The 14,578-nt window shown below is 36.2% G+C and overlaps 1 protein-coding gene across 2 annotated transcripts in view; it reads right to left on the bottom strand.

Moving 5' to 3' along the window:
* The window catches only part of SPATA17 (spermatogenesis associated 17), a 204,505-nt gene that overhangs the window by 83,231 nt on the left and 106,696 nt on the right, over positions 1 to 14,578 (bottom strand). For both annotated transcript variants that reach the window (XM_061185311.1, XM_061185313.1), the window contains one exon: positions 1,334 to 1,537. In XM_061185311.1, the coding sequence (XP_061041294.1) occupies positions 1,334 to 1,537 (204 nt within the window). The remainder of the gene's footprint in view (positions 1 to 1,333; positions 1,538 to 14,578) is intronic.

Below are 14,578 nucleotides of genomic sequence, written 5' to 3'. Positions count from 1 at the left end.
CTGAGTTTAAGCTAATAAGGTGACTTAGGCTGGAGTCCCTAGATAGCCTCTGGGTGAGACTGGTCACCAGAAAGACCAAGTGATTAGAAGCTTGGCACTTCCCTCCTCCAGGGAGGGGAGCGCTATAGAGACTGAGGGAGGAGAGACAGAGACAGGGAAACAACCAACCATGTGAGTGACCCTGGTAGAGCATCTCCCTACCCTCCTCTCCTTCCTCCACAGCTGAGCTTTTATATGAAATCACGGTCCTGACATCCTGACTGCAACTTCATGAGAGATCTTGAGTCAGAGGCACTCACCTAAGCTGTACCCACAACGCCGACCCACGGAAACTGTGAGAAAAGAAACGTGTGTTCGTTTAAGCCATCAGGCTGTATACATAAATATAATATAATTTATTATACAGCAATAGATACACAGAGGCAAGCCTGTGTAGGAAGCTGACAGGGAGCAGTTCTGGGGGTGACAGAACTGCTCTCTGGGGGTGACAGAAGTGTTGCTCTCTGGAACTTTTAGGACAGTGACAATCATTACAACCCATTCCACTCCACCCTTTAGCCCTAGGAAGTCATTTGCCAATCATGCTATATTCTAATCCATGGTGAAGATTTTGTCTTTGCTTGAGTTTTGCATTGTTTTGGGCCCTAATTCTCCAACTTATACTTTTTAAATGACTTCCATGCAAATTATGTTTACAATTGTATAGAATCATATGAACGATCAGATGAGAGGCTAAATTAAATTTGATAATACGTAGGATTTTTCTAGCAACAACAGGTTATAACAAGTACAGTTATTACAGTATTGTAACAGAAAAAGGCTACATCCTAGCCAAAAATCTTATGTGTTAACTTCACACCCAGAACAATAAAATTCAATACCAAGGAAATATTTATTTCTTTGATATATATTTTAAATGTACTTCATTTTTATTATTTAAAATTAGATTCTGGGGAATTCCCTGGCGGTCCAGTGGTTAGGACTCGGCACTGTCACTGCCATGGACCAGATTCAATCCCTGGTCAGGGAACTAAGATCCCACCAGCTGCACAGCACAGACAAAAAAAAAAAAAAAAAAAATTAGATTCTGTAAAAAAAATAATTTTCTTTTCACAAAGACAAAACAATAACTTTTTTAAAAAAAACAGAAAGAACACGATCACTGACACAATTCTTATGTATGTATACGTATAGCTGATTCACTTCATTGTACAGCAGAAACTAACACAACATTGTAAAGCAACTATACTCCAATAAAAAAGAAAAAAGTGAATAATAAAAGTACGAAGACAGAAAAGTTAAACTGAAAAAAAAAAAAAAGACTAATGAGTACCTGACATCGTTTCCTATCAATGGGTGGCAGAATTCCGGACCGAGGAAAGGACCGGGCACTCGTGCAAGCCAGCCAGCTGCTAAGGCTGACGCAGTGCTTCGGCTTCACTTTAGGTCTTCGGTGTGTTAAAGGCTTTGCCTGCTGTAACCGCATCTCCCATGGATCAGGATCTTTTCTGAAAGGTGAGTTGTATATACCTGGAATCTAAAGAAGAACAACATCATTTTGATTTTCATCCTTCATTTTCACATAGAATAAAGGGAAGATAAAGTTGTACCATACAAATTTTCATATGTTTAAGGACTATGTTAAACTACAACTCTAGTTCTTAACTAGAGGGGGACTTTAGATTAGTCTAAGGACATTACAAAATACACTTTGTCTCCAGACCAACAATTTAAGAATGATTCATGGTTGAAGGCTAAACATGTTAAAAACAACTAATAGAAACTATAGTTTCTATCTGCTATACATGGCATATTTGATATAATTGTATTTGAGAAAAAAATAACAGGACCTTAAGGCATTCATTTTGTATTCTAACCATTAACTACGTATATGTATACTTAACCAGCTCTGTAAGTCATATATTCACTCACACAAACTCAAATATATAATGCTTGAACCAGTTTCAGGTACAAAGTATGAACTTAATAAATATTTGATTATTTGAAAGATTATTCATTATACAACCTAATTAATGGCCGCCATTTTAAGTTCTTTACTTTAAAATAATAAACTGGTATATGTATATATATATTATATATAAACATACATGTGTGTATATATATGTGTGTGTATATATATGTATACAATCATTCAAAATAACATCCTGTATTTAATGAGTTGCATTCACATGGTTAGGTGCATTATTTCTATATCATCACATTACCCTTGCTGTCTATCACTGACCTTGTCACACACTGCATCAAAATAGTCCAGACTTATTTAACACAGTGCCTGCTATGCAATGGAGGTTCAATAGATGTATGCAGGATAAATGTTAAATTCAAGTTTAGCATATTCCACTTTCTGAAAATTCAATGACGTTTGAATATACAAACTGCTTAGAACTATATTTTTACTCCTTTCCTATATACAAATGCATATTCATGAAGAAAAGCTATATTTTAAACGATAGGATGACTTGTTCAGTTGCTCTGTAGACATTCTAGACTAATGTAAAGAATGTATCCATTAAACCTATCTGGTTTTTCCTAAAAATGTGCTTTTCTCTCATGCCACCATCATATCCATAAATATTTCTGGTTGTTATATTTACCTCTTGGAATAAGCAAGTCCAAAGTATTATGACTGCCTACGGTAGTTGTCTTTGAAAAACTATCCTAGGAAATTTTATATTTCTAGTCTAACTCCTCAGTAAGTATAAACCTCTATCAAATACCAACTCAGGCTAGATTCCGTGTCCTATCCCCAATGCTCCCTTAATAGCCTGGGGACAACTCGATCACAGTACTTATTACACGGTTTCGAAATTATCTTTGTGTGTGTCCATCTTCCCTAAGCAAGCCGCTGAAGCACAGGGACTCTATTTTAGGTATTTTTGCATCTCCAGGGCCTAGCAAAGTGCTTAACTATGTGTGGACACTCAAAAAATGAATGCTAAATGCTTATGAAGAAAAACAATGCACTGTTCAGAAAGGCCCATAAAGTCTCTATTTTACTCTTACTTTCTCAAGCCGCATAAATATTTTAGTAAAATGTTTGAGTTTATTTCAAAATCTGATTGACTTCCTTCAAAGTTATAGATTATATCCTTTTCATCTTTCTTAACACTTCAGGTTTAATTTGCTTTTGAATGCGTCGTGATCTAGAACTAAATGATCACAGACCCACTGAGTCATCTCCAACTCAAATTTTTCCTACGCTAAGGAAAAAGTTAATGTAAATATATTTACCTATTTAAATTTTTTCTTGAATTGGCTCTTCTTTGAGACTTTTTTCCCTATACAATTTACATAAGATAAAAGTATTGGAAACATTATAGGCATTGTATAAGCCATTTTTAATGTCATGTTAACATTCTCTTACTATAATACTAAATACAGAACAAGGTGGACACGTAAACAGATATTTTTAATGATGTTAATATAAGAAAATTAATACACATATGTATTCAAAATAGCTTTTGGTGGACAGTAATTTTTAAGTGGATGGTAATTTTTAAGATGATTTTTAGGGTGATTTTCTAAGATGAGACTATATCAATTGTAATGAGAAAAAAAAATAAATATTATACTAAAAAGACTATTCTGACATAAAATAGAACTAAATCTACATAGTCTATGAAAGAGACATAAGAGAATACCATTCTGTTTAGTGATGACCTAATTAACTTAAGTCTGTTAGTTTATCATTTCCATAATCTTACAGATTAAAATGGTAAAATGCATACAATATAACTAGATTATAATTTACCATTTAAAAATATCTATCTACCTGAATAACTGCTACCAGCTATTAACTTTACCCCCATTAGAAATCTTCCTTGATCTCCTTCACATTTGCATGCACATGTATACATAGGCTAGATGGGAAATGCAAATAGATCAGTAGACATGATAGCTTTCTTAAATTATATTTTGCAACCTATATGGAGACCTCCTCATGTGTATTCTCTTTGCAATTTAAATCATATATAGATAGAAAATATATTTTAATTGAATGGAAAATGTATCATTTAAAATCTTCAAGGTGTCAGTATTTTAGAAATTAATTTAATACATTTGGCTAACTTTTGTCAATGAAAACGGTTCAGCCCCCCTCAATCCCTACAGCAAGCAGAGACCCTATCTACTTATATTAATATAGTATCCATTTAATTATTATTTCTTTAAGTTAACAAAACAACCTGAACTATTGTCTCAATTGCTATATTTCATTAATTTGTAAGCCACTTTGTGAATAATGGTTTGCTATGGATTTTTAAAAAAGTATTACTATGAGTCACAGAAGACAAAGTTAATCCTCGGGGACTATGACATATTTTTCCGTTTTCACATTTTTCACAACTTAGAAGGGCTAATGCCAGGCTAGCTTTGGGGACTTCATTTTCAGCAATAATTTTCTAGAGTGACCAACACTATGGGGAAATCTGTGCTAACTGTTTAAAAAAAAAAAAAAAAGAAGCCTACAACTGAGTTATTTGCAGTACTGTCATGCTAACATTCAACTCAATAAGACCCAAGAAATCTCAGGAGATAACTCTGCTAATAGCTTCTCACTGACCTCCCTGTATCAGGCCCGGCTGCTGACTGGTGGCCCAGTGGTGAATACAGCAAATGAGGTGTGAAAGCACTGATTTTTTTTAAAGGCTATGATTCTGACTCGTCAAAATGAAAGGGGAAAAAAAAAAAAAAAGGCAATGAGTTATATAATAGATATATATTTTTCTTGAATTTCCCCCCTTCAGACCTTCCATCATGGGAACTTAAGCATGACCTAGAATATTAATTATGCCAGGTTGAACAGCGAGCAAATGTACCATTTGTTACCCGGTCACCCTTAGCATTACATTAATATTTTGAACCATTCCATATTTCTAACAATCTATCATATCAGTTGGCTCTTTTCTTCTCAGTTTTTATTCTTCTACTGAAGTATTCTAAGGGAAAGTACTTTAAAAAATGCAGTTGACTTGAACACAAATGGATATACTTGTTATATTTGGAGCATCTACTGCTGTAATTCATGAAGAATGTTTTTATGGTCATTTTCCACTCATACACTGACCTTTATTTTGTAACTGCCTGCGGGAAGCCATAGTCTAATTTTTTCTCTTCTCTTTGTTATTGAGGTTTACTTTTAAAACGAGTTTCTGTAAAATAAAAAGAATTTGAAACAGGACCGGGTACACCTATAATTCCCATAGCACGATTACTAGTGCTTCAATTTCAGATTTTATCAGATTAGAAACAGTAATTTCTCATGATTTCAAAGTAACTGCTTATTCCAGGAATGAAGAACTCTACAGGGTAGGTGGGAGAATTCAAGTTTTACTTTTGCAAATGACAATTACACAGCAAACAGGAGTCACTGATTGCCACAAAAAGACACAAAATTAAAAAGTATTTTCTTCATATACACATTACTATATATAAAATAGGTGAACAACGAGGAACTACTGTATAGCACAGGGAACTATACTCAATTTTTAAAAAAATTTTTTTATTGAAGTATAGTTGATTTACAATGTTGTGTTAGTTTCAGGTGTACAGCAAAGTGATTCAGTTATATATATATATATATATATATATATATATTCTTTTTCAGATTATTTTCTCTCATAAGTTATTATAAAATATTGAGTATCTTTCCCTTCAATATCTTGTAATAACCTATAATGGAAAATAATATGTATAACTGAATCACTTTGTTGTATACCTGAAACTAACACAACATTGTAAATTTTACTATACTTCAATTAAAAATAAGATTTTAAAAAAGTATTTTCTTGCCCCATGAACCAGATTTTGTGAATATCATGAGAGATGAACAATTCTAAATGGAGAGCTGTCTAAAGTATGTTTGAGTTCTAAGTTTTAGTAAAAAATGCTTTTAAAATATAAGACACTAGGCAAGCACAGAAGAGTAGTAAAGGTCTCTAATAACTAGAAAAGTGGAAGTGGGCCAGGGAACTGCGAATGAAATATTTGCCGGGGTGGGGACTGCTGAATCAACACTGACCAATGCTCTTCATCATAATTATCGGGACATACTAGTGCCAGGGGATTTATAAAAATCCCACTCAGCAAATAATTGCCCTGCCGTTAGGAGACAGAGTGTTAACACACTGTCACAGGCCAGCGTTTAGTAAGATAGTCTACATTCAATTACTCTTGCTGAGAACTAAAAGGAAACACGGTCATTTCTCAGATATAGACAACAGTCATGTTAACCCTCAGATACAGCATCCCAGAAGGATTAACAATTGCATGGAAACATTAGGGATTCACAAAGGATACATTTGGTATGGTTCTTATCTATCAAAGGCAAGTGTTTTGTTTTGTTTTTTTTAACTACAAATGCTTTTTCTCGTCTTTCACTCCATTAAGAAATAAAATGTTTAAATGTCTTCAGTCAAATTATAGAAGGGGTACGTTAAATGCAGACCCCCAGATATAGCCGGCTTTATTAGGTTAACAAATGATTTTTATAAATCATTCGGATATCCTCATCATTATTATATGTTAAAATATTCTCATGAAATGTTGATCAAAATGAAGAAATTTAAATAAGATACCATTCTCTATATATTAATTTAATTCAATAAATATTGAGCATCTACTAACTTAGAAACACTTTGCTGGATCTAAGGTGGGTACAGAGATAAACAAAAAGTGACCACTCCCATCAAGCCGTTCTCGGAGAGGGCGTGGGGAGAATGATTTTATGACTGACAATAACACAACCAGCTTGTAGTAAGTGTCCTCTAATAACTGTTTAAAAGAAGTATACACCAAAGGTTATGGTAAAGGTATATACCCTTTAGAAAACCCTGTGGAAAAAGTATGTGAATTTGTTCTAAAGATGGGTAGAATTTTGGCAATAATAAAAGGAAGAAAGGTAGTCCAGGCTAAGGGAAGGGTAAAAGCAAAGACATATTTGTGGGAAAACATAGGCCACTGTTCAGTGAACATCACTTTGGCCAGTTTAAGCATGAAGCTATAGTCAGAAATGAGCTTGTGAAGATAAATTGAGGCCAAATTCTAGAAGGTTGCAAGATTGCACTTAATTCTACATATGATGTGAATCTGTTGATTTTCACATTCTCCTTTAGAAGGTAAAAGTCTGAAGCAGGCCCTACTGGTGCACGAAGCGTATAGAAACAGACCCAGTGGAAACCTAGGCAAAAAACACAGTTGAAAGAGACAGAGCAAGCATCAGAACCAGACTCTGATATGGCAGGGGTATTGGAGTTATCAGACCAGGAATTTATAATAACAATGATTAATAAGTTAAGGCATCTAACAGATAAAGTAGACAGCATGCAAGAATGGATGGGCAATGCCAGCAGAGATATGGAAATTCTAAGTAGGAATCAAAAAGAAATGTCAGAGATCAAAAACATTGTAACAGAAATGAAGAATGCCTTTGATGGATTTATTTGTAGACCAGACATGGTTGAGGAAAGGATATATATGAACAGAGACTTCCAAAATGGAAAAGCAAAGCAAAGCAAAAGAAGTCTAACAAAAATGTAACAGAATGTCCTAGAATGGTGGGACAACTACAGAAGGTCTACCACACACATAATGGCAAAACCAGAAGGAGAAGGATGAAAGAAAGGAATAGGAGAATTATTTGAAGTAACAACGACTGAGGATTTCCCCCAAATTAATGTCAGGCACCAAATCACAGATCCAAGAAGCTCAGAGAACACCAAGCAGGATAAATGCCAAAAACAAAACAAAGCAAAACAAAACGAAAAAAACCCTACACCTAGGTATATCATATTCAAACTTCAAGAAATCAAAGATAAAAAATCTTGTAAGAAGCAGAGGGGATAAACACCTCACTTATAAAGAAGCAAAGATAAGAATTACATCCAACTTTTCCTCAGAAACCATACAAGCAAGATGAGAGTAGGGTGTAATATTCCACCCAGAGTGAACCCTCATATAAACTATGGACTTTGGGTGGTAATGATGTGGGAGGGGTGTAGACAGTACAGTCATCCCTTGGCATCCTCAAGGGACTGGTTCCAAGATCCCCCCCACCAAACCCGCAGATACCAGAATCCGAGGATGCTCAAATCCCTTATAGAAAATGGTGTAGTATTTGCATATAATCTTCACACACCCCCCAATACTTTAAATCATCTCTAGATTACTTATAATACCTAACGCAATGTAAATGCTGTGTAAACAGTTGCCTATGCACAGCAAATTCAAGTTTTGCTTTTTCGAAATTTCTGGGTTTTTTTCCTTTGAATATTTGAATCCATGGTTGGTTGAATCCACGGATGCAGAATCTGAGGATATGGAGGGCTGACTTTATATGGCAACTTCCCACTCAAGTTTGCTGTGAACCTAACATTACTCAGAAAAAAAGCCTATCTTAAAAAAGTTAAACACATGTTTAACATATAACACAACAATCCCATTGCTGGGAATTGATACAAGAGAGATGAAAATATATGTCCACACAAAGACTTGCATGCAAATGTTTATAGTGGCATTATTCACAGATGCCAAAAATTTGATGTAATCCAAATGTTTATCAACAGGTTAATAAATTAACAGAATGTAGTTACCCATAGAGTGGAACACTATTCAACAATAAAAAGAAATGAAATATTTACATATACTATAACATGGAAGAATCTCAAAAACATTATGCTAAATAAAAGAAGTTAGATGCAATACCACATATTGCATAATTCCATTTATATAAACTGTCCAGAAGAGGCAAATCTAGATAAAGAAATGTACAGAGGCATGAGGTACGTGGAAATCTCTAGACTTTCCACTCCATTTTGCTGCGAACCTAAAACTACCCTAAAACAAGCTTCAAACTTAGATTTAGTCCCCCTCCATCTGCTATGCTTTGAACCCCTCTTACCCTCTACAGGGAAGCCAGAGTAATAACTACAAATAAAAAAATTCTTTTGGTCCCTAAGAGACTATAAATGGCGAATTCCCTGGCCGTCCGGTGGTTAAGACTTCGCCTTCCAATGCAGGGGGTGTGGATTCGATCCCTGGTCCAGGGAGATAAGATCCCACATGCCTCGTGGCCAAAAAACCAAAACATAAAATAGAAGCAATATTGTAACAAATTCAATAAACACCTTAAAAATGGTCCACATCAAAAAAAATCTTAAAAAGAAAAAGACTATAAATCGCTTTTCAATATACCTAAGAAAACCTAACAAGTTCTTAACAAAGTCCTTTGTTCTGTTCCAATCTCATTTAAGCCACTCTAACCATCCGTCACTACACACCATCCACATTGGCTTTCTTTCATTTCCTCAAAACATGCCAGGCTCTTCCATGACTCAAATTCATCAAAAATGTTTTTTCCATCTGCTTACTTGCCTGGCCAAATTATACGCATCCTTAAAACTTCACATTAAATATCACTCCTTTAGAAAGACCTTTTGTGACCCCATACACATTGTCCTACTATATTATTTCTCCCAAAGTTCCCTGTTCATTTTCTTCATGGCACTTATCGCTTTAAATTATTCACATATATGATTATTTGTTCTTTAATGTCTATCTCTCCAACTAGAATTTAAGCTCCATCAGGGTAAGAATAACGCCCATTTTCCTGACGTTTATATACTTAAGTTTGTAGTTCTCAACTCTGGCTACACATTAAGTTCATTTGGGCAACTTGAAAACTACTATGTCCAAGCTCCACTCTAGATGAACTCAGGTGGAATCTCTGAAGCACGTGTCTAGGCATTAGCTTAGTTTTCTTTTTAAAGAAGAGCTGAGAACCCTGACTTATTACCCATCTCAATACCTGGCTCAGAGTAGACAACCAATCCATGTTTATCTGAATAAGTGATATAAGACCAGAAGGCTGTAAAAGGAAGCAAAGCCTGTTTATTCAGAAGTAAGAAGAAAGACCAGTGGAAATAGAAGAATGACATAGACAGGGAGTATTTTATAGAAACAGAATCAAAAGACATGGATAAGAGGTTAATCACGATATAAGGCACACTACCAAATGTAAAGTAGATAGCTAGTGGGAAGCAGCCGCATAGCACAGGGAGATCAGCTCGGTGCTTTGTGACCACCTAGAGGGGTGGGATAGGGAGGGTGGGAGGGAGGGAGACGCAAGAGGGAGGGGATATGGGGATATATGTATATGTAGAGCTGATTCACTTTGTTATACAGCAGAAACTAACACACCATTGTAAAGCAATTATACTCCAATAAAGATGTTTAAAAAAAAAAAAAAAAGAAGAAGAAGAAGAATATAAGGGAGTGTGGAGTTACAGAAAATCTTGCCTTTAGAACCCCATCAAGAGTTCGCAAGAAGAGCAGTTATGTGGGAATATTCATCTCTGTTTGGGGGATGTTAGGACTGAGCTTCCCACAAAGCATTCAGGTTGAAAGGTCCAGTGTGGCGTTGTCGGAGCAGTCTGGAACTTAGGAAAGAGGTCATAGCTAGCAACCGGAGGGTTTTCTGAATAAAAATGGCTGAAGGTGTGAAAATGGATGGAGTCACTGAAGGGGAGAATAGAGACTGAGGGACTTTTTTTTCCAAGAAGTCTTAGTGATGTGTACATAGGAAGTAAGTGGGAGAGGGGAAGCTCATGAAGTGAAGGGCAATGGAAAGAGCGAACAGCGGGGTGAGGGAGGGGGCAGGACATCAGGGAGAAGGTGGTTTCATGGAGGAGGTCACCGGGGTCAGATGTCAGGGAGGGTGGAACAGCATGAGGACAGACACTGTACACCTGGAATGGTAATTAGAGGGTGACAGGTGACCTCTGCAGAAACAGATTCTGTTCTTGTGGCAGAAATCATATTGTAATCCACTGAACGTGAGGAAGAAAAAAGAAGTGGAGGCCGGTTTGAGGCTTCCAAAATATAGCAATATCATGATGACTCAAAAAATCTTGGGACTGAAAGAATATCTTGGTTTTTTTCCCCAGTCAGGATTTCCCTTTAACCATATTGCATTTTGAAAGAATTTCTGAGAAAGATTTCTTGTAAAAGATTTTCTGGGAAATCTTCCCCATTAAACAATTCCTTTCTCTCTTTACCTGTAAATGTCAGGTCAGTCTTTTACTGATCCCTGCAAGAACTGGATGCAAGTGGCTTGTTTTCCCACTTAGGTAATTTCTCTAGACCTTCTCCTTTCCCCAACTTGCAGCAAACCCCATCTACCCACCACCACTGTGGTTTCCTTTACCTTCTCTTTTGTCTGCCACCTTAGCAGTCTCTCCAGCTTTGGCTTTGCTTTCTGTCTTTCCATTTGAGTCACAGCCTTGATAGTTTATAAATAATTATAAAATACTGAAATTAGTGTTGACATGGAGAGATAGCCATCCGGGGAGTAGACCGTTCTGTGGGCGTAAGATGTCTGGTGTTTGAGCAGGATCATGAAAGAGGAGAAGGGACTTGTTTGGTGTGTAAAGTGAGGAAAGACATTCCCAGAAAACAAGACGATGTACAAAGGAGCAGAAACTTAAATAACTTTGATATTTAAAAAAACTATATATGCCCTCATATGATAGAGTAAACAAGATACACAAGAATTATTGAAGAAAAGTGAGAACTGATATTTTAAAAAACTATATATGCCCTCATATGATAGAGTAAACAAGATACACAAGAATTATTGAAGAAAAGTGAGAAGAAGTGACCAAAGAGTGGGAGGAAAAGCTGACTATAGTGTCACTAAGGCCAAAGAAGGTTACAAGATCACTGGTGTGGTGAGCAGTGTGCAAACCTCTGAGAGGTCACGTGAATTTATAATTCGGAGAGTCCTGGGTGACCCGATCAAAAGTTATTCTCAGCAGAGCAGTGGAAGTGGAAACTCCATTCACAGTGATCTGAAAACTGCCTATTGTGATTCCTCTGACACACCATTTCCATACATTCTGAACTGGCTCATTATACACACAGATGAAGCCTGCATCCCCTAAGGAAAATAGAAGAAACATAGTGAAGGATGTTTTTATGACCACCATCCCCCTAGAAACCTTCCATTATACACCTTTTTTCTACTCCCTCTGGAAACCTAGTGTTTTCCCTTGCTTGGTTCTTCTACAGATGATTTGATTTGAAAATGATTCCATAGTTTGGGTTTAAAAGATGACTTCCAAGACAATTAGTTGCTAAAAGAAAAATACTTGGCATTATAGAAACAGGCAAGTAAATGAAAATTTTCTTTTGTTAAAGAAAATATACCAGTGGAATGGAGCATTTGTCACACTTTATTCCCAGTGTTCTATGGGGCTCTGCAAAAAACTGCTATCCCACGAGTCTTTGAAGAAGGATTTTTTTAAGCAAAAAAGAGAAAGTCATTTTAAATTTTATCAAAGTATAGGACTGACTGCCTCGTGGGCATGGACTGCTATGTTGCCTTAATCTGGTTGGCTACAGTCTTGTGTCCATAGCCTAAAGACCACCTCATTTTCAGATCACTGTGCTCTCACGTAGTTTTGTTCTGAAGACCTGTGGCTTCTTGTATGGAAACTATTAATTAGTACCAATTAGGTACAGATTATACCTGCCACTTTGTAACAATTGAACTGGGTGATTAGGATTTTTTTACTTTTCTGTACGTTATCTCCAATAAAAATTTTATTTTAACTTTTTTAGGTTATCTTTTTTGCTTTCCTATTTTGCTCTGGTCTCCTCAATGGTAGGGAGCCTGGAAAATCCCATCCAATATGCTTTACAACCCTACTATCTTTTATTACTACTTAAACTGTAAGCCCCTCCAGTGGTAACATAATTTGGCCACAAAATAATTAGCAGAAAAGTAATTTTTTCAAAAGAAGTTGGCCAATTAATATTTTGATGAAAAAAACTGATCTGGTCTAAAACGAATAATAGTCGTCTCTACTTTTTTGGGTGCACTACTGGCTTGTTTTACAAGTTTGTATGTGATTTCTTTTTTTCAAAATTTGAGGAAATAGTGCTGCCCTTGTACTTTTTAATCCATAATTCATTTCCAGTCTATAATATCACTGTGCTAACTGAAATAAAAACATAAGCACAGCAACTTAAATTTCCCCATAATAGGAGATAGCTGGATCAAGCAACTATTTGTCTATTTGTTTTTTGGTCAAATTGATTATGCCCAAATAAATTTCTGCTAAATTAATCACAGCTCTCCTTTACATTTTCTGGTATACTCATCCTCAAAACCCTGTTACTCTTCCCAACACTCCTGATTCCCTTGCCTATAATTCTTTCTGCCTTGCCCTGTGGATCCCATCTCCGGTCTATGCTAACCCACTTCCCTATGCCCTCAAGCTTTTCAATAAATACATTCTCTACCTTTTTTATTGCAATTGAAGCTGCCTTCTCCTCAAGAGCACCACTTCCTTTGCTGCCTTACTGAGCAAAACATTTCAGTATTTCCCTGTATCACAGTGACCAGGGAGAGATTTGCATCATCTCATTTCTCCAATGTCACTTTCAAACCACTGTCAAATCTACCTTCTTGCAGTCTGAATATCTCTTTTTTGCCCCTCCTTATGTCCCGGACTTGCTGGTCAATCCCCCCATATTCATGATAGCCTTTGGCACGTGGTTCAGGTTTCCCTTCGACTATGTGTTCTGGCATAATTTTAGGTGATTTCATATACAGATGGACAACCATCCCAATAGTTTATCTTCACAGTTCTTTGACTCCTTCACCTTCACTGACCTTCACCCTTACACAATGTTAGCCACACCCTACAAAAACCTGTTGTCCAGACCTGCTCTGTGTTAAAAATTCAGTAAGCTTAGACACCAATATCTCACCCTCTTAACTTTCTAGTCTACTAGTTCTCACATTCTTATTTTTACTGACCATAAGATTGATTCCCTAAAGATCTCAAGTCCAGGGATCCCTCAAGTTTTTCCTAATCTATTGTCTCCTTTTTGCCCTCACTTTTTCTCCTACTAATATGAGTCACATGGTTGATTATTTTAATGACTCAAGTCCCTAACATCCACCATCCTGTCATATCTACCTGGCCATGCCCCAAACCAGAATCCATTCAACTGCACAATATAACTTAGTGGTTAATTACTTAAATCTGAATTCCCAACTCTACCTCTTATTTCCTCTGTGATCTTAGCCTATATTACTTAACCTCATAGCAACATGGGTATGTCCTCTGAAATAACAGAACTATCTCATCAGGTCATGTATAAGTTTAAATACATTAATACAGCTAAAGCACTTTGAACAGTGCCTAATACAAAGAAAGCACTCAATAAATGCTAATTTTTTAAAAGAAGTAGTATCATGTACTCATTGTGACTATGAGTTCTGGTCTAGACCATCACATACTAACACTGACCTTGGGTCCTTACTGAATCTCTCTGTGCAGCATCAATGAATTGGGGATAATTGTCTGCCTTATAGGGTGGTATATGAGAATTAAGAGAGGTAATTCATGTAAGGGAATCAGAAGAACACTTGGCTCACAGTAAGCCTCCAATGAATGTTAGCTCTTGTTACCATTATTCTGCATGCTTACAATCTCAGGCTACTGCTAACTGCTGGAATAAATCATATAACCAGGCAGGTTGGAGATACTAC

The sequence above is a fragment of the Eubalaena glacialis genome, chromosome 3 (assembly GCF_028564815.1).
Source record: "Eubalaena glacialis isolate mEubGla1 chromosome 3, mEubGla1.1.hap2.+ XY, whole genome shotgun sequence".
Classification (NCBI taxonomy): Eukaryota; Metazoa; Chordata; class Mammalia; order Artiodactyla; family Balaenidae; genus Eubalaena; species Eubalaena glacialis.
This window is presented reverse-complemented; position numbering and strand designations above follow the sequence as displayed.